Consider the following 27,906-nt stretch of genomic DNA (forward strand, 5'->3'; position numbering starts at 1 on the left):
TGCCTTGACCCGAAAAGCGCAACTGGCGCGGCGCGCAGGTAGTGCTATTTGGGGAGGAGAGGGAGCCAAGGGGAGGGTGAAGGGAATAGAGAGCGCCCGGCTGCCTAGAGAGGCCTGGGAACAGACCCTCCCCTGTCCCCCCCCCACCTCCCCTCCCCGCTCGTCTTGGGTGGTCCCTCCTGATGCAGAGGAAGAGATGCGGCGCGCAGGGCGAGGGGTGAGTCGTGCCAAGGGGGAGATTTCGTGGGTGGGGGACCCGAATACGAGGGTGTTGGGGGGCTGAGGGGGGGGAGGGAAGGATCTCTGGGAGGGAAGCCCAGCCTTCTTGCTCCTGCTCAGGAATCTCCTTGAAGTCACATCCCTGCACGAGGCGAGGGGCGTCCTATCCCCCCCCCCAGCCTTTCTTCCCTGGAAGCTGGATTCCTGCCCCGCCTCCTAATGGGGAAGCCGGATCTTCTGGGGGATCTCAACGGTGGGGCGCTGCCTTTCACCGAGTCCGCCCTTCGGTCGACGTGGGGCAGAATTGCTGAGGGTCGCTGCCTTTGTTCTGGCAAAATACGCGCAGGGCGGTGAGGGGGGGCTCGCGGGATTCTTTATTATTATTAATATTTGGCGCAGAATTTACTTCAGAGCAACCCATTACAATCTATTGCAGCCTAATGCCCCTCTGTGGAATTTTATAAAAATGCCTGCAGAATTTTTCGTCTTTCTTTGTGTCCTGGCCATAGTCCCTTCTAGGGCACGTGGTCTGGGGGGAGGGGCTACAGTGGAAGGGAAGCCAGGCTGGAGGAAGTGAGTTGGGGGAGGACCTGGCAGCCAGCAGAGTGGCTGGGGAAACCCTGCCAGATGGGGGGGGGGGAATAATAATAATATTAATTGCTATTATTGGGGGGGTTATTGAAATAACTGGGAGCTTGTGGCCAGGGAGGCTGCAGTGCCAAAGCTCCCATCTAACAGAGATAAAAGTAGACGCAAAAGGCATGACTCTAGTCATCATGATGATGTTATTATATATATCCCACCCATCTGGCTGGGTTCCCCCAGCTATTCTAGGCGTCTAGGTTTTCCTTTCACCACAGAAACTGTGTTGCCCAGAGGGCGCCAATTTACTCTGTATGAAAAAGGAGTCTACACCACGATCGGGCATCACTAGATTTATTGCCGTAACAGGACTGCACGGGCGACTCCTTAGCTCATGCTGTAAAGGAGTGCTCATTCCAGCTTACATCACACATAATTTATAACCTAAAAGCGTTTGAATATCCCTCCTACAATTCCTGTTGGTTAAGAATTTGCAGTTTACAGGCTACCCAATCTACCTACACATTATCCCTCTAATAGGTACCCCCATCAATAACATGCATCCCATGTCCATTCAGATAGCAATTTCTCCTTTAGGAGTGTGTATTCATGAAGCTTTTGAGCACGCGTACTAGTTCTTAAACTTTTGTTGTTGTTGTTTAGTCGTGTCCGTCTCTTTGTGACCCCATGGACCAGAGCACGCCAGGCACTTCTGCCTTCCACTGTCTCCCGCAGTTTGGTCAGACTCATGCTGGTAGCTTCGAGAACACTGTCCAACCATCTCGTCCTCTGTCATCCCCTTTCTCCCTGTGCCCTCCATCTTTCCCAACACCAGGGTCTTTTCCAGGGAGCCTTCTCTTCTCATGAGGTGGCCAAAGTATTGGAGCCTCAGCTTCACAATCTGTCCTTCCAGTGAGCACTCAGGGCTGATTTCCTTAAGAATGGATACGTTTGATCTTTTTGCAGTCCATGGGACTCTCAAGAGTCTCCTCCAGCACCATAATTCAAAAGCATCAATTCTTTGGCGATCAGCCTTCTTTATGGTCCAGCTCTCACTTCCATACACCACTACTGGGAAAACCATGGCTTTTACTATACGGACCTTTGTTGGCAAGGTGATGTCTCTACTTTTTAAGATGCTGTCTTAAACTATCACCTGCTATTTGTCCTTGTTATCTCAAGTCACCTCTAAACTATAAATCTATCACTCATAGGTTCAGCATGGGCCTTGAACACATTTTTTCACAGATAACACCCTATTTCTTAGTCTTATTTGCACCCTCAACAAGGAAAGCAGTTTAAGGCGAATCCTTTGATTCAGCTAAGGGTTCATTTTTATGCATTTATTCCACATTGGGGCAGGACCTATTTTTCTTGCATGGTGGGTTTTAAGAGGAAGGCACCCTCTTTCACCATGGAAACAGTGAAAGACTTACCCTTCAACAGCTAAATGTGAGGCTCCTTCCTGCAGATGGAGAAGATAACTTATTCACACTCTTTGAGACAGAAAGTCTGCAATTAAGAAGCAGATACACATTCCCAGAATTCTACAGCGTTTGGCTCTCCCATAATGCTCTTCTTTAGCATGAGCCAAAGTTTTAGCTTGCTATGATTTCCCAACTTCATTACAAACTCTTTATTGGTAATATGTAGATAGAGAAATTGAGGATTTTTACAATTTTATAACATGCAGATAAAATTATGTGTTGCGAAACCAGAGAGAGGAACTGAGGGAAGTCTTGAGGGTGGGGAGGGATTTTTTTCTTTTTTCTTTTTTCTTTTTTAGGGGGGGAATGGGGGGGAATAATGTGGATGATGTATTTTTGTTAAAATTGTTATGTTGGAATTCCTAATAAAAAAACGTATATTTTTTTTAAAGGAATTAAGGAGAAAGTCGGTGTTGACCTGGAGTGGTTACAAAAATTTCTGGTCTCTCCCCGAGTGCCAAGGGCCCTGCTCCAAAGAGAGCTTCTCTAAAGAAAGCACAACCAAAAATCACTCCATTTTGTGTGAGTAAGGAAAATGAGGAGGTGGCTAAGAAACAGCAGGAGCCAGATCCTATTCCCAACCTTCTAGGGTCTCTCAGCAGCTCTAATGAGGAGCAGAAAGAGGTTTGGGGCCCAGCCAGCTCAACTGCTAAGGCATCTCTTGCATTGAGACGTGGGGGCACCTACATGTAATAGCTACTCGGCTGTATTCTGCCCATGCTCTGGGGTTGCAGTTTTCAGGCTTGGGGACAGGATGGTGCCTGGTTTTTGCACCAAGTTCTATCCATAAGCCCCACTGAGTTCAATGGGGTCCACTCTCAGGTCACTAGTGTGCAGACCATGACAGCCTTAAGAAGTGGGGTAAGGTGCAAACAGATTAAGTTGGAATCGCTGTAGATGTTTCAAATGGGGTTTCTGTTGGGAAGGGGCTGCCCCATTTGTGCTTCTCCAGGAGCAGGGGAATATCTAGGGCAGGAGAATCCCTGCAGGGCCTCTGAGGCTCCCTTTGTTTCTTCCTCTCTCCCAGGTCCCTGCAGCTTATGGTGGCTTCTTGACTCCTGAGGAAGGATGAAAGAGACTGAATCTGTAAACCTAGTGAGGATGGAAGGGGGAAGATGGACAGTTGACCTGGTCAGGTTGTCTCCTGCATCCCTCCTCACAGCCTCTGAGCGTTCCCTCCCAGGGACCTCCGAGATATCTGGTGAGTCCCAGGGGAGGGGAGATGGGGACATGGATGGATGGGGCTGGACAGGTACTGGGGCTTGCTCAGCTTGGGGGTGGGATGAGGCAGGCAGGAAGATGGAGATTGAGAAGGTGGGCACCTTTTTGGGCTCCTCCACCTGCCTTCCAGCGCCTTTGACATCTGCAGGCAATTTGAGCCAGGAATACGTCACAGCTCCCTGGCCACCGTGATGTATTGGTGCCAGTACTGGGCTCTGAATGCCCTACCAATGTCAGAGAACTCACTGATCCGTCGCGCAGCACTAGAAGCCATGATTCTTTAAATTACCTGATCCTAATTTCAGGACTGATTGCCGATGGGGCCTCTGTGTTTTGCCTTTTACTTTTCTTTTAGGAATAACTTCCTTTTCTTTTAAAAACAAGGATCATATAAGACTAATATATGATACAAATATGTAGACTGAGTCTTCTTAGTCTTCTCATGTGATTCTCAAAACTAGTAGAAGTAATTTGCAGGAATTTCTATAACATATGGTTCATCGTTAGTGGTCAGTGTATCAGTTCTGAGTTCATGAATTGGTTTAAATTGGAGGAGGAGAGATAGGAGAAAACAGAGCAACAGAACAAGTGACTGATCCATCGCGCAGCACTAGAAGCTGATCCTAAATTCTTAAATTACCTGATCCTAATTTCAGGATTGACTGCAGGTGGGGCCTCCATGTGTTGCCCCATTATCTTTTCTTTTTGGAACAACTTTTTATTGCTTTTAAAAGCAAGGATTATAGGACCAATAAATGATACAAATGTATAGACTCATTCTTCTCATGTCATTTGTATATCTCAAAACTTGCAGAATAAATTTGCAGGAATAACATGTCGTTCCTCGCTGGTGATCAGTATATGAGTTCTGAGTTCATGAATTGGTATAATATGAAACAAAAAAGGGTAAACAGCGGAGAACAGAGAACATTCAACTTCGCATAGTCGAATTCCTAGTCAAAAGCTCTTGTGGCCATTGTGCTTAGATTAAGTGTGAGTAATAGTCATTTCCCCTTCATGGATCACTGCCTTGCCGTGGTGAAGGGGCTTGAAGAACTCAGAGAAGCTATGAACTATGCCGAGCAGGGCACCCAAGATGAACAGGTCATAGTGGAGAGTTTTGACCAAACGTGATCCACCTGGAGGAGGAACCGGCAAGCCACTCCAGTATCCCTGCCAAGAAAACTCCATGGACAAAGACAACAGGCATATAAAAGTTATGACGCTGGAAGATGAGCCCCTCAGGTCGGAAGGCGTCCAACATGCTACTGGGGAAGAGCGGAGGACAAGTACAAGTAGATCCAGAGCTGATGAAGCGGCTGGGCTAAAGCCGAAAGGACGTTCAGTTGCGGATATGCCTGGAAGCAAAAGGAAAGTCCAATGCTGTAAAGAAAAATATTGCATAGGAACCTGGAATGTAAGAACCATGAACCTGGGTAAGTTGGATGTGGTCAAAAATGAGATGGCAAGAATAAATATTGACATCCTCGGCATCAGTGAACTAAAATGGACGGGAATGGGCGAATTCAGTTCGGATGACCATCATATCTACTACTATGGGCAAGAAACCCGCAAAAGAAATGGAGTGGCCCTCATAGTCAACAAAAGAGTTGCGAAAGCAGTACTGGGATGCAATCTCAAAAATGATAGAATGATCTCGATACGAATCCAAGGCAGACCTTTTAACATAACAGTAATCCAAGTTTATGCACCAACTACTGGTGCTGAAGAAACTGAAATTGACCAATTCTATGAAGAGTTACAACACCTTATAGAAGTGACACCAAAGAAGGATGTTCTTCTCATTATAGGGGATTGGAATGCTAAAGTAGGGAACCAAGAGATAAAAGGAACAACTGGCAAGTTTGGCCTTGGAGAGCAAAATGAAGCAGGGCAAAGGCTAATAGAGTTCTGTCAAGAGAACAAGCTGGTCATCACAAACACACTTTTCCAACAACACAAGAGCCGACTCTACACGTGGACATCACCAGATGGGCAGCATCGAAATCAGATTGATTATATTCTCTGCAGCCAAAGATGGAGAAGCTTGATACAGTCAGCAAAAACAAGACCTGGAGCTGACTGTGGCTCAGATCATCAGCTTCTTATAGCAAAATTCAAGCTTAAACTGAAGAAAGTAGGAAAAACCACTGGGCCGGTAAGATACAATCTAAATCAAATCCCTTATGAATACACAGTGGAAGTGAGGAACAGGTTTAAGGATTTAGATTTGCTGGACAGAGTGCCTGAAGAACTATGGATGGAGGCTCGCAACATTATACAGGAGGCAGCAACGAAAACCATCCCAATGAAAAGGAAATGCAAGAAAGCAAAGTGGCTGTCCAATGAGGCCTTACAAATAGCGGGGGAGAGAAGGCAAGCAAAATGTGAGGGAGATAGAGAAAGATACAGGATATTGAATGCAGATTTCCAAAAAATAGCAAGGAGAGATAAGAAGGCCTTCTTAAACGAGCAATGCAAAGAAATAGAGGAAAACAACAGAATGGGAAGAACCAGAGATCTGTTCAAGAAAATTGGAGACATGAAAGGAACATTTCGTTCAAAGATTACCATAATAAACGACAAAAGTGGTAAGGACCTAAGAGAAGCAGAAGACATCAAGAAGAGGTGGCAAGAATACACAGAGGAATTATACCAGAAAGATATGGATGTCTCGCAAACCCCAGGTGGTGGGGTTGCTGACCTTGAGCCAGACATCCTGGAGAGTGAAGTCAAATGGGCCTTAGAAAGCACTGCAAATAACAAGGCCAGTGGAAGTGATGGTATTCCAGCTGAACTATTTAAAATTTTAGAAGATGATGCTGTTAAGGTGCTACACTCAATATGCCAGCAAGTTTGGAAAACTCAGCAGTGGCCAGAGGATTGGAGAAGATCAGTCTACATCCCAATCCCAAAGAAGGGCAGTGCCAAAGAATGCTCCAACTACCGCACAATTTCACTCATTTCACACGCTAGCAAGGTTATGCTTAAAATTCTACAAGGAAGGCTCAAGCAGTATGTGGACCGAGAACTCCCAGAAGTGCAAGCTGGATTTAGAAGAGGCAGAAGAACCAGAGACCAAATTGCAAACATGCGCTGGATTATGGAGAAAGCTAGAGAGTTCCAGAAAGACATCTACTTCTGCCTCATTGACTATGCAAAAACCTTTGACTGTGTCAACCACAGTAAACTATGGCAAGTTCTTAAAGAAATGGGAGTGCCTGATCACCTCATCTGTCTCCTGAGAAATCTCTATGTGGGACAAGAAGCTACAGTTAGAACTGGATATGGAACAACTGATTGGTTCAAAATTGGGAAAGGAGTATGACAAGGCTGTATATTGTCTCCCTGATTATTTAACTTATATGCAGAATTCATCATGCGAAAGGCTGGGCTGGATGAATCCGAAGCCGGAATTAACATTGCCGGAAGAAATATCAACAACCTCAGATATGCAGATGACACAACCTTGATGGCAGAAAGTGAGGAGGAATTAAAGAACCTTTTATTGAGGGTGAAAGAGGAGAGCGCAAAATATGGTCTGAAGCTCAACATCAAAAAAATGAAGATCATGGCCACTGGTCCCATCACCTCCTGGCAAATAGAAGGAGAAGAAATGAAGGCAGTGAGAGATTTTACTTTCTTGGGCTCCATGATCACTGCAGATGGTGACAGCAGCCACGAAATTAAGAGACGCCTGCTTCTTGGGAGGAAAGCAATGACAAACCTAGACAGCATCTTAAAAAGTAGAGACATCACCTTGCCAACAAAGGTCCGTATAGTAAAAGCTATGGTTTTTCCAGTAGTGATGTATGGAAGTGAGAGCTGGACCATAAAGAAGGCAGATCGCCGAAGAATTGATGCTTTTGAATTATGGTGCTGGAGGAGACTCTTGAGAGTCCCATGGACTGCAAGAAGATCAAACCTATCCATTCTTAAGGAAATCAGCCCTGAGTGCTCACTGGAAGGACAGATTGTGAAGCTGAGGCTCCAATACTTTGGCCACCTCATGAGAAGAGAAGACTCCCTGGAAAAGACCCTGATATTGGGAAAGATGGAGGGCACAAGGAGAAGGGGACGACAGAGGACGAGATGGTTGGATAGTGTCTTTGAAGCTACAAACATGAGTCTGACCAAACTGCGGGAGGCAGTGGAAGACAGAAGTGCCTGGCGTGCCCTGGTCCATGGGGTCACGAAGAGTCGGACACAACTAAACGACTAAACAACAACAACAATAGTCATTTTCCATCTTATGTTACCAATTAAACTATCCTTATTTTTTGCTCTATCGGACGCACTTTTTCCCCTAAGGAAATGAAGAGGAAATGTTTGTGCGTCCTATGGAGTGAATGCAGGCTTTCGCTGAAGCCTGGAGGGCGATAGGGGTCGGTGCGCAGCGGGGGTTGGCGCTGCACACCCCAGGCTTCAGGCTGCTATCTGCAAGCCTTCGGAGCCCGGCGGGAACTCCCACCGCGCTCAAAAGGCTTGTGGATAGCTGCCTGTTCTGGGGTCAGGGGAAGCTCGGGCTTCCCCCGCCCCAGCCCCGCAGCTAAAAACGAAGCCAAGAGAGCTAGCGCGATCCATCCTGCTCGCTGTCTTGGCTTCTGCCAAAGCCGCCCGCAGCCTCTCCCCGCTGGTGAGTTTGCGTGCGACTAAAGAGGAAGCCAAGACAGCCAGCGGGATGGATCCCGCTCACTGCCTTGGCTTCTTTGCTCTTTTGGGCTGGGAGGGGGAATAATTTTTTCCCCTTTATTTCCCCCCTAAAGACTAGGTGCGCCCTGTGGTCCGGTGCACCCTATGGAGCTAAAAATACGGTATACAGAGTTGGTCTCCTCAAGAAAATGAGAGGAGATTCAAAGTGAAGTAAGAGATTTAGAAAAAAAGTTTAAATTTAGACCAAATTTAGATTGAGGCAACAGCTGGTGGGGAGTGTGCAGGTGAAGATGTTCCTGCTTGTTTCAGAGGAGGCAGGGACGTTGCTGCATCCTGACAAGAGAGCTTTGCGTAAGGAAGTCAAGAAGGAGAATTGAGGGATCATGGACCCTCTCGTTAAAATTCCCTGTTAGATCATAACATCAATTTTGAAATTCCATGCATAGCTCTGTTTCAGGGGTGGCCAACTTCCAAGAGACTGCGATCTACTCACAGAATTAAAAACTGGGAGTGATATACCCCTGTTTTGTAGGGGTTCAGGTCAAAGTTGTTGAGCTTTTATTAGCAACTCACCAAAGGAGCGCTGGGGGAAAAACAGCCTACAGCCTCAGTTTGTAAGCTCTGTCTTCCATTCTCCAACAATGGAGGGAGGATCCGGGAGGGGGCGAGCGATTGACTGTGATTGACCAAAACCTCGCAGGGATCTACCAGTAGATCGTGATCAACCTGTTGGACATCCCTGCTCTATTTGATGAACCTCCACTATTTGGAAGGAGACCAACAGCATCTGGGAGTCTAACATCCACACCGTGAGCCCTGAATGGAGGGATATCTTTTTTTTAATAATAAATTTTATTAAGATTTTAAAGGTTATATGAAAAAAAAATATAAAGAAAAAACAAAAACACCCCAAATTAAACAAAGAAAAGAAAACAAAACAATGCCTAAAAGCAAGTCCCATAAAAAAAAAATAAGAAAAGAAAACAAACAAAAGAGAAAAAAGATACATACAATTAAAAAAGAACAAGTCAAACCTTTACATAACTTTCTTTCCTTAGCTTATTTCCTTGACCTCCTCACACCTCCCTTTTTTGTATTCTAGTTCAATTAGATATTTCAGCAAATCCTTCATCTTTGTTTTTATCCTAATAATTTATCTTAATATACTGTAATTTTACATTCTCTTCTTTCACCAATTAACAATCCATTTTTACTTTATTTAATCTTATTTCTCATTAAAACTAATATATTTAAACTTAATCTCTTAAGACATTTCCCCTAGGGTCATAAAATTTCATTCCACGATTTTTCCATCCCTCATTAAATTTTTTAAAGTCTCCATATATACATTTTAAATTCCCAATCTTCTTCCACCGTCTCCTCTCCCTGGTCTCGGCCCCTGCCGTCACTTCCATCAACCCTCAACAGTCCATCAACCTGGAGATCTTATATCCGAGGCTCTTAACTCTTCTTCACGTCCCTTCTGCCGATCTTCTTGATAATCTTTGATACTAAAAAGCAGATCTCGGGGAAGCTCCAAACCAACAATACTTTTATTCCTTCTTAACAAGTCGGCCAGGTTTCCATGGTTAAAGCTAGGGCCCATAAAGGATTCCAAATCTTGTTTCACAATTCCTCCAAATCCAAAGGCCCCAAAAGCTCCAATCTCCTCCTGGCCCAAGTCCATATCCCAAAAGTCAATTGATCCCTGCATAAGGGGATCTCTCCAACTTTCCTTTTCCAGACCAGGCCAGGCTCCCATCTTCATAATCTGGCATGTTCTAGTTACAGTCATATAGGGCCTCAACTTGTAATCCTCCATTTGCATCTGTAAGGTTGAGGCTCCCCCTTGTATTGCTTTATATTCAACAACAACAACTTTCTCCTTCTCCGATTCATCCATTTGTTCAATTAGAATAGATTCCTGTGCCAGATTCTGGTCAACTTCTGTGCTGATGCCCACTTTTGTTCCCAGGATATCAATATTAGTAGCCATGACATCTATCTGTTTATGCAGCTTTCCCAACAAATAAATTGTCTTATTCAATACAGACACTACGTCTTCCTTAGCCGACTGTGATGGCCTGGGATTCCGAGTCTGAGAGTGAACCGGAGGAATCCCAGCCGGCACAGGAGTCCCCGCCTCCAGGGCCGGCTGAACTGGGGCAAGGCCTAGATGCTGAGGAGCCTGCACCTGTGCCAGATCCTCAGGGGCAGGCACCAGGTGAGACCATTCTGGCCCCAGAGGTGCTGGAGGACTCAGTGGCTACAGGTGAGCCTCCCCCGGGGCCCAGTAACCCTTCGGCCTCTCCTGAACTGCAGAGGCTTAGGGCAGAGAGGCGAAGGGAACTGGTCTCTCCCAGGAGGAGTGCTCGCCTTAAGGCCAAGAGAGGCGGGGCTCCTGGGGGCCGGGACCGCCCCCGGCCTTAGAAGAAGATAAAGGTCAGGCAGCCCGGTCCCAGGTTGCGGGAGCAACGTCGTTGTGGAGTACCTGCTTTACCCAGACCTAGATCTGCACTCCCAGTGTGCCTGTTCCACGCCCGGCTTCCTGCTCCTGACTCTCCGGTGTTCCTGTTCCTCGCCCAGCTGCCCGCTGCTGACTCACCAGTGTTCCTGTTCCCCGCCTGGCTCCCTGCTTCTGCTCTACCAGTGTTCCTGTTACCCGCCTGGCTTCCTGCTGCTGCCCTACCAGCGTTCCTGCTCCCCCGCCCGGCTCCCTGTTTCGGACCTCGCGTCTCATCTAGTGATTGTCTACCCTGCTAGTGACTGGACTGAACTTCGGCTACGGTATTAGTACCTTTCCCCCCCGGGCCCAGCACACCGACATTCTTGAGATGTTCAAGGTCAAAACCTGGTTTCCCACAGTCTTTATCTTAAAGCCAAAGTCTCCAGCTGTACTTTTGTAACAATATCCCAAAACTCCCTCTAGAGGAAGACAGTCTCCATTTGTATCAATCCTTTCCAGCACAATTCCAAAAGTAAAATAGTAAAAGTTTTCAGTTACCTTTTCTTCTTTTTAAGCGCAGAAGCGGACGATGGAAACAATGTCTTCTTTTATGGCTAGCTGTCAAATTTATCCTGTTCACCGTCAAAGGACTTTTGCAAACCGTTCCCAGGTTCAGAGACGTGGTGATTCAATTTTTTATTTTTCACTTTCTCCTGCAGGTTCACTTGGTCAAAATTCCCCCCCTCTTCTCCTGCTTCCAAGGGGGTTAAGTAGTTTCAATCAGTGGGGTTTTAATCCTTTACATGAGACTTTCCAAGACCTTAGTTAACGACTACTTTGCTTCAGTCTGTTTACAGAAAGGGAAGGTGGACTTCCTGTTTGAACCTTCCCTGTTCGGTGCCAAATTAAATTATTTAAAAGTCCAATTTTCTGTTCTACTCACGGGTTGTTGTTTAAAATCCAATTGTCCACAGGAAAAAAGTCAGTGCTCTCCGACAGCAGCAATGCGGCTTCACTCCGTGAAAGAAGCGGTCGATTCAAAGCACCGCGCCGCTCACCCCACGTCGCTCCGGATTCCCGATACCGGGTCTCCCCGCGATTAGGGGGGCGCAAAAGGTGCCAGCCAAATCACAAGTTCACAGGCTTCTTCCACTTGTGATTTTTGAGGGTCTCCGCCTTCGCCGTGGTGGTCAGACCCTGTTTTTCACGGAGCAAGTTCCTCCCGATCGGAGGAGCTCCGCCATTGCCGGAGGCGCTAACCCGGAAGTCAACTGTTTGTGAATATTCTTTGTCTAGTCATGCCTTTTTAAACAATGACCAGGCTTGGCTGAACCACCCAGGCCTTCTTAAATGTGGGCTTGAGAGTTTTTAGGGAAGTTGAAGTAACTTCTGTCAGGTTTGTTGTTTTGGCTTCTGTTTGCATTTGATTGACCAAAGAGATGACTGACCTTGCATATGGGGTGGATTCCAGGATTGAGCCAAATAAAATCTATCCCAAATAAAAGCCAAGCAATATGTCAGTTAATATCAGCCAACAAAGGCAGTGAAAACTATTGTAAGGCTTCACATCTAACTTCAGTCCTACCTTTATCACAAGCATTCATTAACTTTGTTCAATAATGGATGTGAACGACGCCCCCTTTGCTCTGAGTGGGGTTGGGGTCCGGGGCAGCAATGCAGAGTTAGCACGACTTACCCTAACATGGCAGTGCATTGCTGGGGGAGGGGTCAGGTGGTGGGTTTGATGGTTCTGTGTCATCTGTGCCCCGGTCACAGTATGCTGGCAGTGTGGCCCATTGGTTTCAAGAGAGTCAGGCACCCCTCAGGCGTGCTCAAATGTTGGGGGATTGAAGATGCCACACATCTACAATGCCGTTAAGTTAGACTTCAAGGCTGTCCTCTTGAGGCTGAAACGGAGCACTCTCAAGTCTCTTAGTGAGTTGGGGGGGACGGGGAACACTGTTCAATAATCTGGAGCTCCATTTCTTCCTGAGGCGATAATTATCTTCTCTCTTCATTGCAGATGGTGATGAATGGGAAGGGAAGAACAAGGGGGACCACAACAGAATCCACATATCGGAGAAATCAAATAAATATTCAGAGTATGGAGAGAACATCGGCCAGAGCTCCCAGTCCACCTCCCATCAACAAAAGAGCTTCATTCGGAGGGATAGCCTCACTTCACAAGAAAGAATTCATAGAGGAGAGAAATTGTATCACTGCAGAGAATGTGGAAAGAGCTTCAGTCGAAAGGATCATCTCACTTCCCATCAAAGAATTCATACGGGGGAGAAACCCTATCAGTGCCTGGAATGTGAAAAGAGCTTCAGTCACAGGCAGAGTCTCACTTCCCATCAAAGAATTCATACAGGGGAGAAACCCTTTCAGTGCCTGGAATGTGGGAAGAGTTTCAGTTGCAGCTCAAATCTCACTTGCCATCAAAGAATTCATTCAGGGGAGAAATCTTTTCAGTGCATGGAATGTGAAAAGAGCTTCAGTCAGAGGCAGAGTCTCACTTCCCATCAAAGAATTCATACAGGGGAGAAACCCTTTCAGTGCCTGGAATGTGGGAAGAGTTTCAGTTGCAGCTCAAATCTCACTTGCCATAAAAGAATTCATTCAGGGGAGAAATCTTTTCAGTGCATGGAATGTGGAAAGAGCTTCAGTCAGAGGCAGGGTCTCACTTCCCATCAAAGAATTCATACAGGGAAGAAACCCTATCAGTGCTTTGAATGTGGGAAGAGCTTCAGTTGCAGCTCAAGTCTCAATTGCCATCAAATAATTCATTCAGGGGAGAAACCCTATGAGTGCTTCGAATGTGGGAAGAGCTTCAGTTGCAGCTCAAATCTCAATTGCCATCAAATAATTCATTCAGGGGAGAAACCCTATGAGTGCTTCGAATGTGGGAAGAGCTTCAGTTGCAGCTCAAATCTCAATTGCCATCAAATAATTCATTCAGGGGAGAAACCCTATCAGTGCTTCGATTGTGGGAAGAGCTTCAGTCACAGATCATATCTCACTTCCCATCACAGAATCCATACAGGGGAGAAACCCTTTCAGTGCTTGGAATGCGGAAACAGCTTCAGTCGCAGCCAAAGTCTCACTTCCCATCAAAGAATCCATACAGGGCAGAAACCCTATCAGTGCTTCGATTGTGGGAAGAGCTTCAGTCACAGATCATATCTCACTTCCCATCAAAGAATTCATACAGGGGAGAAACCCTATCAGTGCTTGGAATGTGGGAAGAGCTTCAGTCACAGGCAGAGTCTCACTTCCCATCAAATAATTCATACAAGAGAGAAAACCTCTTAGTGTTTGGAATGTGGGAAGAGCTTCAGTCAGAGTGCCACTCTCATGGCCCACCAAATAATTCATACAGGGTTGAAAGGATATCAGCGCATGGAATGTGGATAAAATTTCACTTGTAAATAAGTCAATTCAAGAACTCACAGCAGGGTGAATAATAGAATGGTAGATTCGGAATCTAGTCCAACTCCCGCCAATGCAGAAAAAAACCTCATTTCAAGCATCCATGACAGATGGCCATCCAACTTCTTCTTAAATACCTCCAATGAAGGAGAGTCCACCCCCTTCTGAGGGAGTTCCTTTTCACTGCTGGCTCTTGCTATCAGAAAGTTCTTCCTTATCTTTAGGAGGAATCTCCTTTTGTGTTGCTTGAATCACCTCTTCAGATTCCTTCAAAACCTTGGGCATTGTCGGCCAATTGGTGTCAAAGAAAGATAGAACTTTCTTTATGTATGCTACGACAGCAGCAAGAATACTCATCGCAAAGTATTGGAAGACACAAGACTTACCCACTCTGGAAGAATGGCAGATGAAAGTGATGGACTATATGACACTGGCTGAGATGACTGGCAGAATCCGCGACCAGGGGAAGGAGACGGCGGAAGAAGAATGGAAGAAATTTAAAATCTGTCTTAAGGACTATTATAAACTTGATGAATGTTAGAATGTCGAGGTTTTGAGAAAGAAAGGGTTACAGCGATATAAGATTAGACTGAAGGGAAGATTAAGAAGACATATGTTTGACAGAACTATTTAGAAGTTGCTGGAAAATTTTGGACATTGGGATGCAGAAAGGGGAGGTATGGGGGAGTCCGAGAAAGAAGGTTTATGAAAAAAAGGTCATGAAACTATACGTGTTTGTATGTCTTTTTATATGTTTGTATTGTCTTAAAAATTTTGTAAAACTAATAAAAATTTATATATAAAAAACAAAACAAAACCTTGAGAAGGACTTCTGTATGTCTGAGAATGTCCAGGGGATTGGACCATGCTCTATATTCGGGGGGGGGAACCCATGGAGAGGAGTCCGATATAGGGCCTAAGTCATCTAGGCATTGATCAGATTGTCATAATTACAGACATACTTACTGGTTTGAACAGAAGTGATTCTTATTCCAGGGGAAGTGGTGACTCTGAGATTACAGGCGCTCTCGCCAATATTGTCCAAACGTCCAGTAAAACTTTGACACAGCAGACCGAATGTTTACCCGCTGAGGTTGATGTATTGGGAGTTTAGGTTTAGGGCCGTGTGGTATTGCTTTATTGTATGTGGGATACCTATAAAGGGAACTTCTTCCTCAAGGTGGGAGGGAGACTGGTCAATTTACCATCAGTTGAATGTAACATTTAAGTCAGATTTTTTAAAACGGATTTGCAGAACAAAACTCACAGTTTGAAAGGGAGTTATTATGCTCCAGGGTTAAAATATTATCTAAATGTTACTGGAGTGAGATACAAAGAATGAAATGATAAAATCATGAATGAGAAGCTGAGCCAGAGATGTAGGACAAAACATTGACTTTGCTTTATGGGAACAACTGTGGAAAGTAAATTTAAGATTTACAGCTAGCTACATGCCAAGGGAAAACTTCATGAAGATGATGCACAGGAGTCAATCAAGATCATCAAGGGTCTGAAACCAAGCCTTATGAGGAGGGCTTGAAGGAACTGGGGGGGGGCGTATCTATTTCAAGTGAAGTTTGCCGAAATCTACGCTTGCGGCATGGGCTGTCATACGTCCAGATTTTCCCGGACATTTCAGCAATTTCCGCCCAGACACTGCTTACAATTCTGGATGTATGGCAACCATATCTGTATACAGTGGTACCTCAGTTCTCAAACAGCTTAGTTCCTGAACAACTTTGAACTCGAATGCTGCAAACCTGGAAGTCAGTGTTCCAGCTTGTGAACTTTGCTTCGGAAGCCGAACGTGCTCCTGAGCTTCTGTTTCCACTGTTCCACTGCTAATTTGCACCCCCCCATTGTAATCAAAGCCTTCCATTTCCAATTGCAGTGTTCTGAGGTGATACTTGGAGCTTTTATTTGGTGCTTTTGTTTTTGCTAAAAGTAATTGCGTTTTTATTTGGCTTTTTCATTTTTGTGACTGTGGCTTGTTCTCTGTTTTTGATTGATTGTGTGACTGCGGCAATGCATAAAAGCCACATCCAAACAATGTCTATCATCAGTGCAGGTAAGAAAAAATAATAATTTTAATTTTAATATAAAGTACTGTCTTCTTTCTTTTATAGTACAGTACATTGATTATTGCTTTCATTTTATGGATCAATGATCTCGTTAGATAGTAAAATTCATGTTAAATTGCTGTTTTAGTTGTTTTTAAAAGTCTGGAATTGATTAATCTGTTTTGCATTACTTTCTTTTTTAAAAAAAAAATTCGATTTTTTACATACATATATTCTTACAATTTTTAAATTTGCTGTACAATTTTTTCCTTTCCCTCCCCCTCTCCCCATACCCATTGGAAGGGTTCAAACAATTTTCCTCAGCCACGGGCATAGTTCTATACCATTTTAGAAAGAATTTTAATTTCAGTTCTCTGAATTTGCTTACTTAAATCTCATCTGTTCCTTTCATTATCCTTTCAACCGTTGCTTCGCTAACTTGTTCCTCCTTACTCCACATCTTTTGAATAAGTTGGGTTGTCTGTGTATCTGAAGAAGTGTGCATGCACACGAAAGCTCATACCAAGAACTAACTTAGTTGGTCTTTAAGGTGCTACTGGAAGGAATTTTTTTATTTTGAGCTACAATAAAACTGCCATTAAAATTATGGACTGGTCATTTATTTGTCAGAGGGCAAAGGGGCAAATTTAGCTGGGGATCAAATACTCCCCCCCCCACTGTACCTTCATTACTTTAATACATACCGTATTTTTCGCTCCATAAGATGCACCTGGCCATAAGGCTCACCTAGTTTTTAGAGGGGGAATGCAAGTAAAAAAACATAATTTAAACTGAGCGCTGAGCAGGGCCTGCATGCATCCCAGGCTCTGCTCAGTGCTCCCTTTCATGAGCTGCGTGGAGCGTATGTGTGGCTCTTGGGGGCTTTTGCCCCAGGAGGGAGAAGGGCAGCCCGACAGTGACAGGCTGCCCTTCTCCCTCCTCAGGGAAAAGCCCCCAAGAGCCACACACACACTCCGCGCACCTCTTTAAAGGGAGCGTGGCTCTTGGGTGCTTTTCCAAAAGGTGGGGGAAGTGAGAAAGCCATGCTCTGTCCCTTCCCCCCACCTCCCGCAAAAGCCACGGATAGCCGTGCGAAGCTGCTGCAGGGGTTCCCGCTCCCCTGCAAAGGGTTTGCGTGGCTAAGCCAGAAGCTAGAACGAGAGGGAGTGCTGCGCAGCGTTCCCTCTCGCTCTTCTGGCTTCTGGGGTAGCCCGCAAAGCCTGCATTTGCTCCATAGGACGCACACACATTTCCCCTTTTTAGGAGGGGAAAAGTGCGTCTTATAGAGCAAAAAACACGGTAGCTAAACAAATTTACAAATGAACACCAAAACATTGTATGCACTCCGTACATTTAAAATTGCTTTTACCCTTTGAGTTTTTTGATGTGAAGGAGTGAACCCTGAGTGAAATACTTTCCACACTCCATACATTTAAATGGGATTCCCCCTGTTTGTTGATGTTTTGCATGGGTTCTACTATCAGTGAAAGTCTTTCCCTGTGTGAGTTTGTTGATGCAAAGTAAGTTGTGCCTTCTAAAAACTCTTTCCGCACTCCATACATTTAAATGGTTTATACCTGAGAAGATTTATTGCTCAGAGAAGCCTGGCGTCCGGCCCGCTTTCGCTGCGCCAGGCCTCCGCATTCCAGAGTCCACATTCCAATGCTCTGAGCAAAAGCAGAGTCCGGCAGCGGTCAGAGAAAGCTGCTGTCTTCCGTGCTTCTTCAGTGTGCTTAAACAGAGTCCACACAGGATTCTAGTAACTAAAAGCAGCTTTATTTATAGCAGAACTATCCATTGTCTAATACAGCGCACAGCATCGTGAAAACACGTCCGCTCTCTTCAAAAGCGAAAGTAGAGAGAACACAAAGGCTGGAGACTCTCGGAAGTGACGCAGAATCTCCCCCCACCCCACAGTAGGCAGGACGTACACTCTGAGCTGTTTAACCCTGTAAGCTCAGGTTCTCCTCACACCCCCTCTCACCGTGCGCTACTGTGGAGCAAGTAAGTAACAGAACTTACCCCAACTCCAAACCACCACAGAACTCCCCATGATGCTGGAAGTTCAAAGGTTTGGTAAAACCATCAGCCAAGTTATCGTGACTAGCACAATACTTCAGCCGTATCAAACCTGACTGAACGCTCTGGCACACATTCTGGAAACGTGTGTCTAGATGCTTGGTTCTGGCCTTAAATTGCCCAGATTCAGCTAACTTTAAACAGGGTTGATTGTCTTCCCAAACCGTGATGGGCAAGCTACAATCCCCAATACTTTCTGCTTGCTGGCTGTCTTTCACGTAGCTCGCTTCCATGGGTGTCCGAAATCCTGCACAATCAGACATTCTGAACTTCTCAAGCAACTGCTCAATCTTGCCTTTCTGACTGAGCAAGAAGCTACCATCCTCAGTTCTAGCTATCTCCACGCCCAGATTTTTACTGCACCTTGTTAGTATTTCAGCTCACAGTCAGAGGTACCTGGCCTCCCCCGAGGCAATTGAGTGAGATACTGTGTTTACCTTCCGTCTGCGTCCTCCCGGCAGGCTAGGTAAACAAACCGGTGATTCTTCTCATTAGACGTGAGAAAGAACACACCCTCTGCTTCTCTGCTTCTCTCCCTCCCTGCATTCTCCCCAGGGAGGGGAAATGAGACAGACAGGAGTCCTCTTTACATGTTTTATTCCTGTCATTCAGCAGTACATAGAAAATGTGACTGCACCCTTCAGTCTCCATCAGAAGAGTCACAACTCCACCCCTGTACTTCCAGCACAGGTCACATGACACTCTGAGCTAACATCCGGTGCTCAGTACAGAGAATAGGCTCCACCTTTTCCCCAGCAGTACATCTGCAAACCACAACATCCTGTTTTGCATTCAAGCCATTTGGAGCTGGCTTTTGCCTTGGTGCTTTTTCCTGACACACCTAGGTTCTTGAGCTGAAACCGCTTTCCAAGCTCTTTGGCAAACTTCTGCACCTGTTTGTCTGCCCTCGCAACAAAAATGATGTCATCGACGAAGAATAACACCATTTCCTGTGAGTCTCCTGACCCTCTAAGGTACAGGCAACTGTCAGCAAGACTCTTTCTGAAACCTAGCTTCTCCAAAGCTTCATTCAGGCACAAATTCCAATTCCTGGCCGATTGCTTCAGGCCGTAAATTGACTTGTGAAGTTTCCATACAGTACCTTGCTCATTGCCCTCAAACCCTGGAGGAGGAAGCATATACAGATCCTCCTGGAGGTCTGAGTTCAAGTAGGCAACATCCACATCAAAGTGATGAACCAGCAAACCTCTTTGTGCAGCAATGGCCAAGTGCACGCGTAGAGATTCACTTCTGGAGGTGGGAGCATAAACTTCCGTATAATGCAACCCCCTTTGCTGCATGAATCCTCTCGCTACTAACCTGGCCTTGTACTGCGGTTCTCCAGTTGCTGTGGGTTTAAGACGGTAAACCCAACGGCTACTCACGGCCTGTTTGCCCACCGGCAAGTTCGTGAGGGAGAACACACCTAGAGACTCCATTGAGCTCATCTCCTTCTGCATCGCCTCATGCCATTTCCTGGCTTCTTCCTGAGGCAGTTTCTGAACATCCTCAAAACTCTTGGGTTCACACTGTGCCATACCAACCCACACACTAGTGACTGCAAACCTTTCAGGGGGCTTCCCCTTCGTCATCCGAGCTGATCGGCGCAACACTACTTCAGGAACCCCCTGTGACCCATTGTTCCATTTGCTGTTTTCTCATCTCTACTTTAATATTTCATTCCATACCTTCTTATAGTTGAATTCTTGTTAATATTTCTGCAGAGTTTGATGCCTAGGTATTTTATTCTTTCAGACCCCAGGCCCATACCTGTTATGTTGTTTATTACGTTTTTTCCGGCTACATTTACATTAAAATACATCATTTCTGATTTTGTTATATTTACCCCTAATCCAGAATATTCCTCAAAATCTTCGAATATTATCTTTATGACCCCTAATCCAGGATATTCCTCAAAATCTTCGAATATTATCTTTATTTCTTTTATCCCTTCCTTAGGATTTGTTATGATTCCAATAATATCATCTGCAAACAAATTGATTTTCATCTCCTCTTTCCCAATCTTATAGACCTCTATCCTTCCACAGTTCCTTATCCTTTCCTTCTAGTTGTTCTATAGGCATTATATATAGGAACAGCGAAAGAGGACACCCCTGCCGAACACCTCTGCGTATTGGGAAAGGTTGGGAGTATTCCCCATTAACTCTCCCCACTGCTGTTCTTTCCTTATATAGTTCTTGTATCGCGAACCGATAAACCTCTCCTATTCCATATTTTGTAATTATTTCCCATAAAAATTCCCGTGAGAGTGTATCAAATGCTTTAAAGACATTTCAGTAGCCCGAACTTTTTTACTTGTCCGTGATATTGATCTTCTTTTATTATTTGGGGGATGCCATAATTTTGGCGAAGATTTTATAATCTTGGTTTAATAGACTCATAGGTCCATATGAACCTACTTCTTTAGGGTCTTTGTTTGGTTTTAAGATTACCATTATTTCTGCCTTTCTCCATGTTTCTGGGGCCTTTCCCCCTTCTAGTATACTGTTAAAAAGTTGTAGTTCCGGGGCCAAAATTTCTACCATTTCCTTATAAAATTCGGCTGTAAAACCTTATGTTATGTCGTTATTATGCAGTTTTTGTGCATAAGGTTTCATTGGGCTTTCTTGCCTTAAAGTAGCCTGGCATACATCTCGACTCACCCACACTCTTTTCCCTTGGAAACTCAACTCTATAATTTCCTTCAAAGTCTGGTATACCTGCTGTTGCAGCTTCTCTCTAGAAAATGTAACTATTACATTTCTAGGGGATTTTCTGCCCTTAGGCCCTCGGCAGCAATGGGCTCGTTCCACTTTTTTTTCATCTTCCTGGGCTATCTCTTTAGCTTGAATTGCTAATTGCTTCACCCCCTTAATTTTGACTCCTTCAAGCATTACAATAATATAAATCCTAGTTAAAATATTTTAAAAGACTTCCACCGCATTCACCGCACGTCTCTTAGTTATCTTGCTCGTCTTTACATCTGTTCTTCAATCATTTCCCTTCCTTAGGTTCTTTCATAATCCGTCAAATCCTTATGTTCTCTATATTCTTAACAAGCTTAGTCTAAGGACAGCCAAACTTTCACATTTGAGCACTGCTTGTATAAATATTCATTTAAGCACTCCCATTGTTTCTGTATTATAGTTTTGGATTTATGTCTTATTAAATCCGTCAATTTTGCTAACTCCAGGTACTCACATAGTTTACTTAACCAGTCCTCTTTTGTTGGGATATAATTTCCTTTCCAATGACTGCCTACCAACATTTTCGCTGCTGTTGTTGCATACAGAAATATGTTAATTTTGTCTTTGGGGATATGCTTACTCAAGATTCCTAGTAAATATGCTTTTGCCCTCCTGATATATGATACTTTATCAATTTTTTTTTTGGCAAATATTTTTTATTACATTTTCTATAAAAACTTCCATCTTTCCATTTTCCACATCACGTATTTTAGTTTGTTGAACCTCCCTCCACTCCTCTGACAGTCATCCATAATAATTCTCCTATTTACACATTTCTTAATATATAGTATCACCTTTAAGTAATTTCTTTATATCCTTATTTACATTTTTGCGATGTTCCTCACTTTTCACAAAGCCTCTTTAAAACACACTAGCGTTGTATTCTCCTCACATATAGTTTTCAAATACTCTCTAAATTTTCCCCAATCCTCCAAAAACTTATGGTCTCTTTGAAGTCTAATTTTCCCCGTTAGTTTGTCTAATTCCGCATAATCAATTAGTTTATTTCTCCATTCGTCCAGAGTCGGTACTTGTTCTTGTTTCCACCTTTGAGCTATCAGCGTCCTCGCGGCAGTTATTGCATATTGGAAAAGTTTGAAATCCTTCCTTTTAATTTCCCTTCTGGTTATCCCTAGTAGAAAGGTCTCTGGTTTCTTAACAAAGCTATATTGTAGCATTTTCCTTACTTCATCATATATTTTTCCCCAGAAACCCTTCACTTTCTCGCATTCCCACCACATATGCATAAACGTGCCCTCTTTCTCTCTACACCTCCAGCATTTGTTACAGATCTTATACATTTTGGCCAATGTAGGCAGCCCTGTTTAGGGAAGCTTTTAATGTTTGATGTATCATAGTATTTTAATATTCTTTTGGAAGCCGCCCAGAGTGGCTGGGGAAACCCAGCCAGATGGGCGGGGTATAAATAATAAATTATTATTATTATTATTATTATTATTATTATTATTTAACCGGTGTTAAGTACCATCTATATACCATCTTCATGGCATTTTCTTTTAGTGTTATGCATGCTGTGAATTTCAGATTTTGATTCCATATCTTTTGCCACTCTTCCAGCTCTATACTGTACCCTAGATCTCTGGCCCAGTGGATCATTACCTCTTTCACCTCCTCATCCATCGTATGCCATTCTAGTAGGATTTTATACATTTTTGATATAATTTTACGATCATTATTAACAATTTCTGTTTGGAACTTCGAATCCTTTTCCTCATACCCTTTTTCTTTCACCTCCTTTTTAAACATATTACTTATCTGCCAATAGTGCAACCAGTCCCGTACATGTTCTTTCACTTGTTCATATGGTTTAACTGTCCATTTGTCCCCTTCTTTGAATACCAGGTCTCCATATGTGGCCCAGTTGCTTCTCATATTGAGTTGCTTAATTCCCATCATCTCTAAAGGGGATAGCCAGTGTGGTACCCCCCTTTCTAATATATTTTTATATCTGATCCATACTTCGATTAGCGATTTCCGGAATATATGATTTCCAAAAGATTGATGACCTTTTTTACCCTCCTGCCATAAATAAGCGTGCCACCCAAACCTATTGTCGAATCCCTCTAAGTCCAATAATTTCGTGTTTTTGAGCTTTATCCAATCTCTTACCCAGCAAAGGCATGATGCCTCGTAATACAACTTCAAGTCTGGCAGGGCAAATCCTCCTCTCTCTTTTGCATCCGTTAGCAGTTTATATTTAATTCTCGGTTTTTTGCCCTGCCAGATATATCTTGAAATCAATCTCTGCCACTCCTTAAAGATTTTAGCTCCTCTTAATATTGGGATCGTCTGAAATAAAAATAGTAATTTGGGTAGCACGTTCATCTTGATCATTGCTATTCTACCCCAAAAGGATAGTTTTAACCTTCCCCATCCTTCCAGGTCCTTCTTAATTCCTTTCCATATCATAACATAATTATTCTGGTACAGATCAATATTTTTTGGCGTAATCCAAATTCCGAGATATTTAACCTTTTTAACAACTTCAATTCCCATTTGTTGTTGGAACTCTTCAATCATTGATTGCTCCATATTTTTAGTTAGAATTTTAGTTTTTTTCCTATTTAATGTGAAGCCTGCCACTTCCCCAAATTTACCAATTTCCTCTAACACTTCCTTTACGCTGGTCATCGGGTCTTCCACCGTAATAATCAAATCATCAGCGAAAGCTTTAGTTTTGTATTCATTTTGTTTGTTTGTTTTTTTTAATAAATTTTTATTGGGTTTTCAAAATTTTTAAAGACAAACACACAAAAATACAACAAAAACAAAACAAGACAAGCATATTCTCAGGACCTTACTTTCCTAACCTTGTTCCCTGGACTCCCCCCCACCCCCCTTCTTACATCCCTATTCCCATAATTAGCTCAGCAAGTTCTAGCTTCTCCTCCTTAACCTATAGATTAATATTTTTGATATAACTCTTCCTAGTTAACCCCATTTTTCTTATCCCCATCTCTTATAAACATTTAGATTCTTTCCTAAGGTCGACCCAAATTCCCTTCCACAGATTTCATTTTTATGTTAGATATAGGCCCTATTCACCCGACCCAAAATTCATAAACATTTTTACAATTCTGCTTTCCCCTCCCCCCCTCCCCAGGTACTAGTCCCTTCTCAAATAAAAGTCAGCAGTAGTTTTTAGCCTGGATTCCTCACGTCCGAGGCTTTCAAATCTCTTTCAGTTCCTCTCCGCCGGTTTTGTTGGAAATCCTTTATGTTGGTCATCAGGTCTCGAAGCAGTTCAATCTCCGTCACTCCAGTTTTTCTTCCCACCAGGATGCTTGATAACAACTGCTGCCAAAAATCAACCAGTCTTTCATGTTCAACAGGGGAGCCCCAATCATATTTCTTATTTCCTTTAAGTTCCTGTATTCCAAATACTTTAGGGGCCCCCTCTTTCATCTTTAACATCCTTTGCAGGTTTATAATCCATGTACTCCAAGAGTCTTTTTCCTTGCACTCCACCATTGTAGGCTTTTTGTTGATATTTCCCATCTGTACTTTCTCCTCCAATTCTTGAGATGTCACTTCTATTTCAGCTGCAGATTCCTTTCCTGTCAAGTCCTTAATGCATTCAGCAGAGTTACTTATTCCAGAGGTCAAGGTCATGAGTTGTTTATTCATAGTCAAGCTCTGCTCTTGCAATATTCCCACGAGAAAAAACATCCTGTCTATCTGTGCCTGTAATTTTCCATCTGCAGCCATTGTAATACCTTAAGAATCCCCCTAGGGGGATTCTAGTTGTTTTGTAAACTTTTTCCAACAGTCCAAATCTTTTTTGTTTCTTTCTTTCAAATTTCCAACAACTTTGTTTCAATTTATAGCACTTTTAGTCCAGAGAGATATTAGTTAACAAACTTTTAACTGAAACTGTCCCTTTGACAGCTCTTTTGACAGCTGTCAAACTCCTTATTCCTCTTCAACAGGCTCAAACGCGGGACTCCCCCTGGTCCAGGGGGGGGGGATTTCATCAAAAATTTCCAAAGTTCCACTCTCACTCTCCAGTACAACACTTCTTTTGTCAAATCGTGGAAGTTAGTTTCTTTTATATTAAACAGAATAACCTCTCCACCTTAGTTCTCCGTTCCTTGCTTAGAATTGTCTGTAAGTAAGGGGGGTGCGGACTTCCTTTTAGCACACCCCCCCGGTCGTCTCGAATTCACAGGAAAAGTTTCTTAAAGCCAAATTCCATCTACTCACGGGTTATTCTTTTTCAGCCCAATTTTCAAGGAAGGAAGTCAGCGCTCTCCAGTCCTGGCTCGCGGCTTCGCTCCACCGAGGTAGCGATCGACTCTCAGCGCCACGCCACCCTCCGTACCCTCTCCGCAGCCTTTAGAAAGGCTCTTCGTGGGTCGGGGGGCGCTTAAGGCGCCCACCGAGTCTTCCCGTCCGCAGGCTTCAGCGCCTGCGGTTTCTAAGGGTCCCCGCGTCGCCGGCGCGGCAAGACCCATCCTCAGCGGAGCCGATTCCCTCCGCAGCTCGGAGGGAATCCGCCATTTCCTGATCGCGCCAACCCGGAAGTCTCCAGCTTTAGTTTTGTATTCATTTTGGCCTACCTTCACCCCTTTTATCCTTTCATTTTTCCTAATTGAATTCAGAAGGATTTCTAGGACCAATATGAACAGCAGGGGTGAGAGCGGGCAGCCCTGTCTAGTCCCTTTTGATATTTCAATTTCTTCTGTTATCACGTTGTTCACTATCAGCTTCGCTCTTTGTTCGGTGTATATGGCCTTTATTCCGTTGTAAAAATCATCCCCGATCTCCATATTTTCCAAATTTTTCAGCATGAAATCCCATGATATGTTGTCGAATGCCTTTTCGGCATCTACAAACATTAATATTGCTCGTCTCTCAATCCTTACTGACAGATATTCCAATATGTTTATTATGTTCCTCACGTTCTCTCTCATTTGTCTGCCAGGAAGGAAACCCGCCTGGTCTTCATGGATAATACTCAGTAATACCTTTTTTAGTCTCTTTGCCATTATTCCTGCATAGATTTTATAGTCCGTATTCAATAAGGAAATCGGTCTATAATTCTTTACTTGTGTTGTATCTGCATCTTCTTTGGGGATAAAGGTTATATACGCCTCTTTCCACGTCTCTGGGATCTCTCTTTCTTTTAAGATGTTATTCATTACCTCTTTTAGTGGTTTTATCAAGTCTAATCTCAATTCTTTGTAGTACCTTGCTGTAAAACCATCTGGTCCTGGTGCCTTCCCATTTTTCAACTCTGCTATGACCCCCGTAATCTCCTCATTCTCTATCGGAGTATTTAACCCCTCTCTTGCTTCTGTCGAGATCTTTAGTACCTCTTTCTCTCTTAAATACCTCTCTATTTTCCTCATATTATTCTTCTCTTTATTTCTGTACAATTGGCTAAAAAAGTCCAAAAATCCTTTCCTAATACCTTTGCTGCTGGTGATCTCTTCCTCTTTCACTATGATTTTATTTATTGTGCTTTGTTCTTTTCTTTTCTTAATCTGCCAGGCAAGCCATTTTCCTGATTTATTCGCAAATTCGAAGTTCTTTTGTCTCAGTCTTTGAATGTTCCGTTCCACCTCTTTATTAATTAGCATTGCAAATTGGGTTTGCAAGGTCTTAATACTTTGTCTAATTTTTGTGTTGTTAGGTTTTTGAATTAACTTTTGTTCCTTATCCATAATTTGTTCTAGAATCTCTTTTTTCCCTTTCTCTCTGTTCTTCTTTCTAATTGAGTTTTGTTGTATGCAGAATTCCCTCATCACAGCCTTACTTGCATCCCACACTATATTCATATTCGTTCCTTTATTACAATTATCGGCAAAGTATTCTTTCAGTTTCTTCTGAGCCCCTTGCACAAATTTTTGATCATCAAATAAATAATCATTCAATCTCCATCTGAATGTTCTTTCTTCATACCCTTTGATTTCTAATCTAATTGGGCTATGATCTGAGATTACTCTTGGTTCAATTTCTACTTGGTGAACTCTTGGTGTTAGCTCCCCTGATATCCAGATTTGGTCAATTCTCGACATTGATTGGTTAGGTTCCGAATAGAAGGTGAATTGTCTTTCCAATGGAAATCTTAGCCTCCAGATGTCCATTAAATTACAATTTCTGACCAGTTCAAAGAATGATTTGGGTAGTTTACCTTCTTTTGTTCCACCATCTCTCAATCTATCCATTTCTATCGAAACTACCCCGTTCATATCTCCCATCAGGATTATCTTTTGATCCACATATTCCAATAAAAGTTCTTCCAATTTTTGGTAAAAGACATTTTTATTTCCATTAGGTGCGTAGATCCCCACGATTATTAGTTTCTCCCCTTGCCAATTGATTTGAACCCCGATAACTCTCCCTTCTTCATCCTTAAAGATTTGTTTGGCTTCTATTTTACTTTTTATATATAGGACCACTCCCCTCTTCTTTTGTTTGTCTGAGGATATGAATTCGTTTCCAAGTCTTTTATTTATCAAAATTTTTCTATGCCTTTTTGCCACGTGCGTTTCTTGCAGACAGATTATATCTAAGTTCTTTTTCTTTAAGAATTGTTCCACCTTGTTCCGTTTTTTTTTTGTCGTTCAGACCATTAATATTCCAGTTCCATATTTTTAATGCCATCTTGTTACCAAATTATAAAATTATCTTTCCCTTCCAATATTTTGTTATAATCTTTCCTCCTCTTCCTCCTCCTCCGCCTCCTCCTCCTCCTCCTCCCCCTCTTCCTCTGGTTTCCCTTCAGTCCTCCCACTCTCCCCCACCTCCTTCACTCCTTTTATCTCCACTCCACCTGTTGCTCCTTTAACTCCTTCCTCCTCCTCTATCCATAACTCTTTGTATTTTCTCTGAAATTTGCCTATTTCTCCTGGGCTGGTCATCCTATGTTTTTTGTTTTTGTAAGTGAAAGAGATCCCTTCCGGATATCCCCACTTAAATTCTATATTATTCTTCTTAAGAATTTGCACTTGTGATTT

The 27,906-nt window shown here is 43.5% G+C and overlaps 1 protein-coding gene across 3 annotated transcripts in view; it reads left to right on the forward strand.

Moving 5' to 3' along the window:
• LOC308469431 (uncharacterized protein) overlaps nucleotides 1–27,906 on the forward strand; it is a 101,660-nt gene that overhangs the window by 50,142 nt on the left and 23,612 nt on the right. The window contains exons 1-3 of one of the 3 annotated variants that reach the window (XR_013982109.1): nucleotides 3,337–3,489; nucleotides 11,583–11,724; nucleotides 12,632–12,757. Coding sequence is in view for 1 of the 3 variants with exons in the window: in XM_080991884.1 (XP_080848010.1) it covers nucleotides 3,357–3,489 (133 nt within the window). In the remaining 2 variants the exon portion in view is untranslated. Of the gene's footprint in view, nucleotides 1–143; nucleotides 218–3,315; nucleotides 3,490–11,582; nucleotides 11,725–12,631; nucleotides 12,758–27,906 lie in introns of those variants that run through there. The other 2 variants (XM_080991884.1, XM_080991886.1) reach the window with 2 other exon arrangements.

Source organism: Podarcis pityusensis, assembly GCF_964106645.2.
Source record: "Podarcis pityusensis genome assembly, chromosome: 2".
Taxonomy (NCBI): domain Eukaryota; kingdom Metazoa; phylum Chordata; class Lepidosauria; order Squamata; family Lacertidae; genus Podarcis; species Podarcis pityusensis.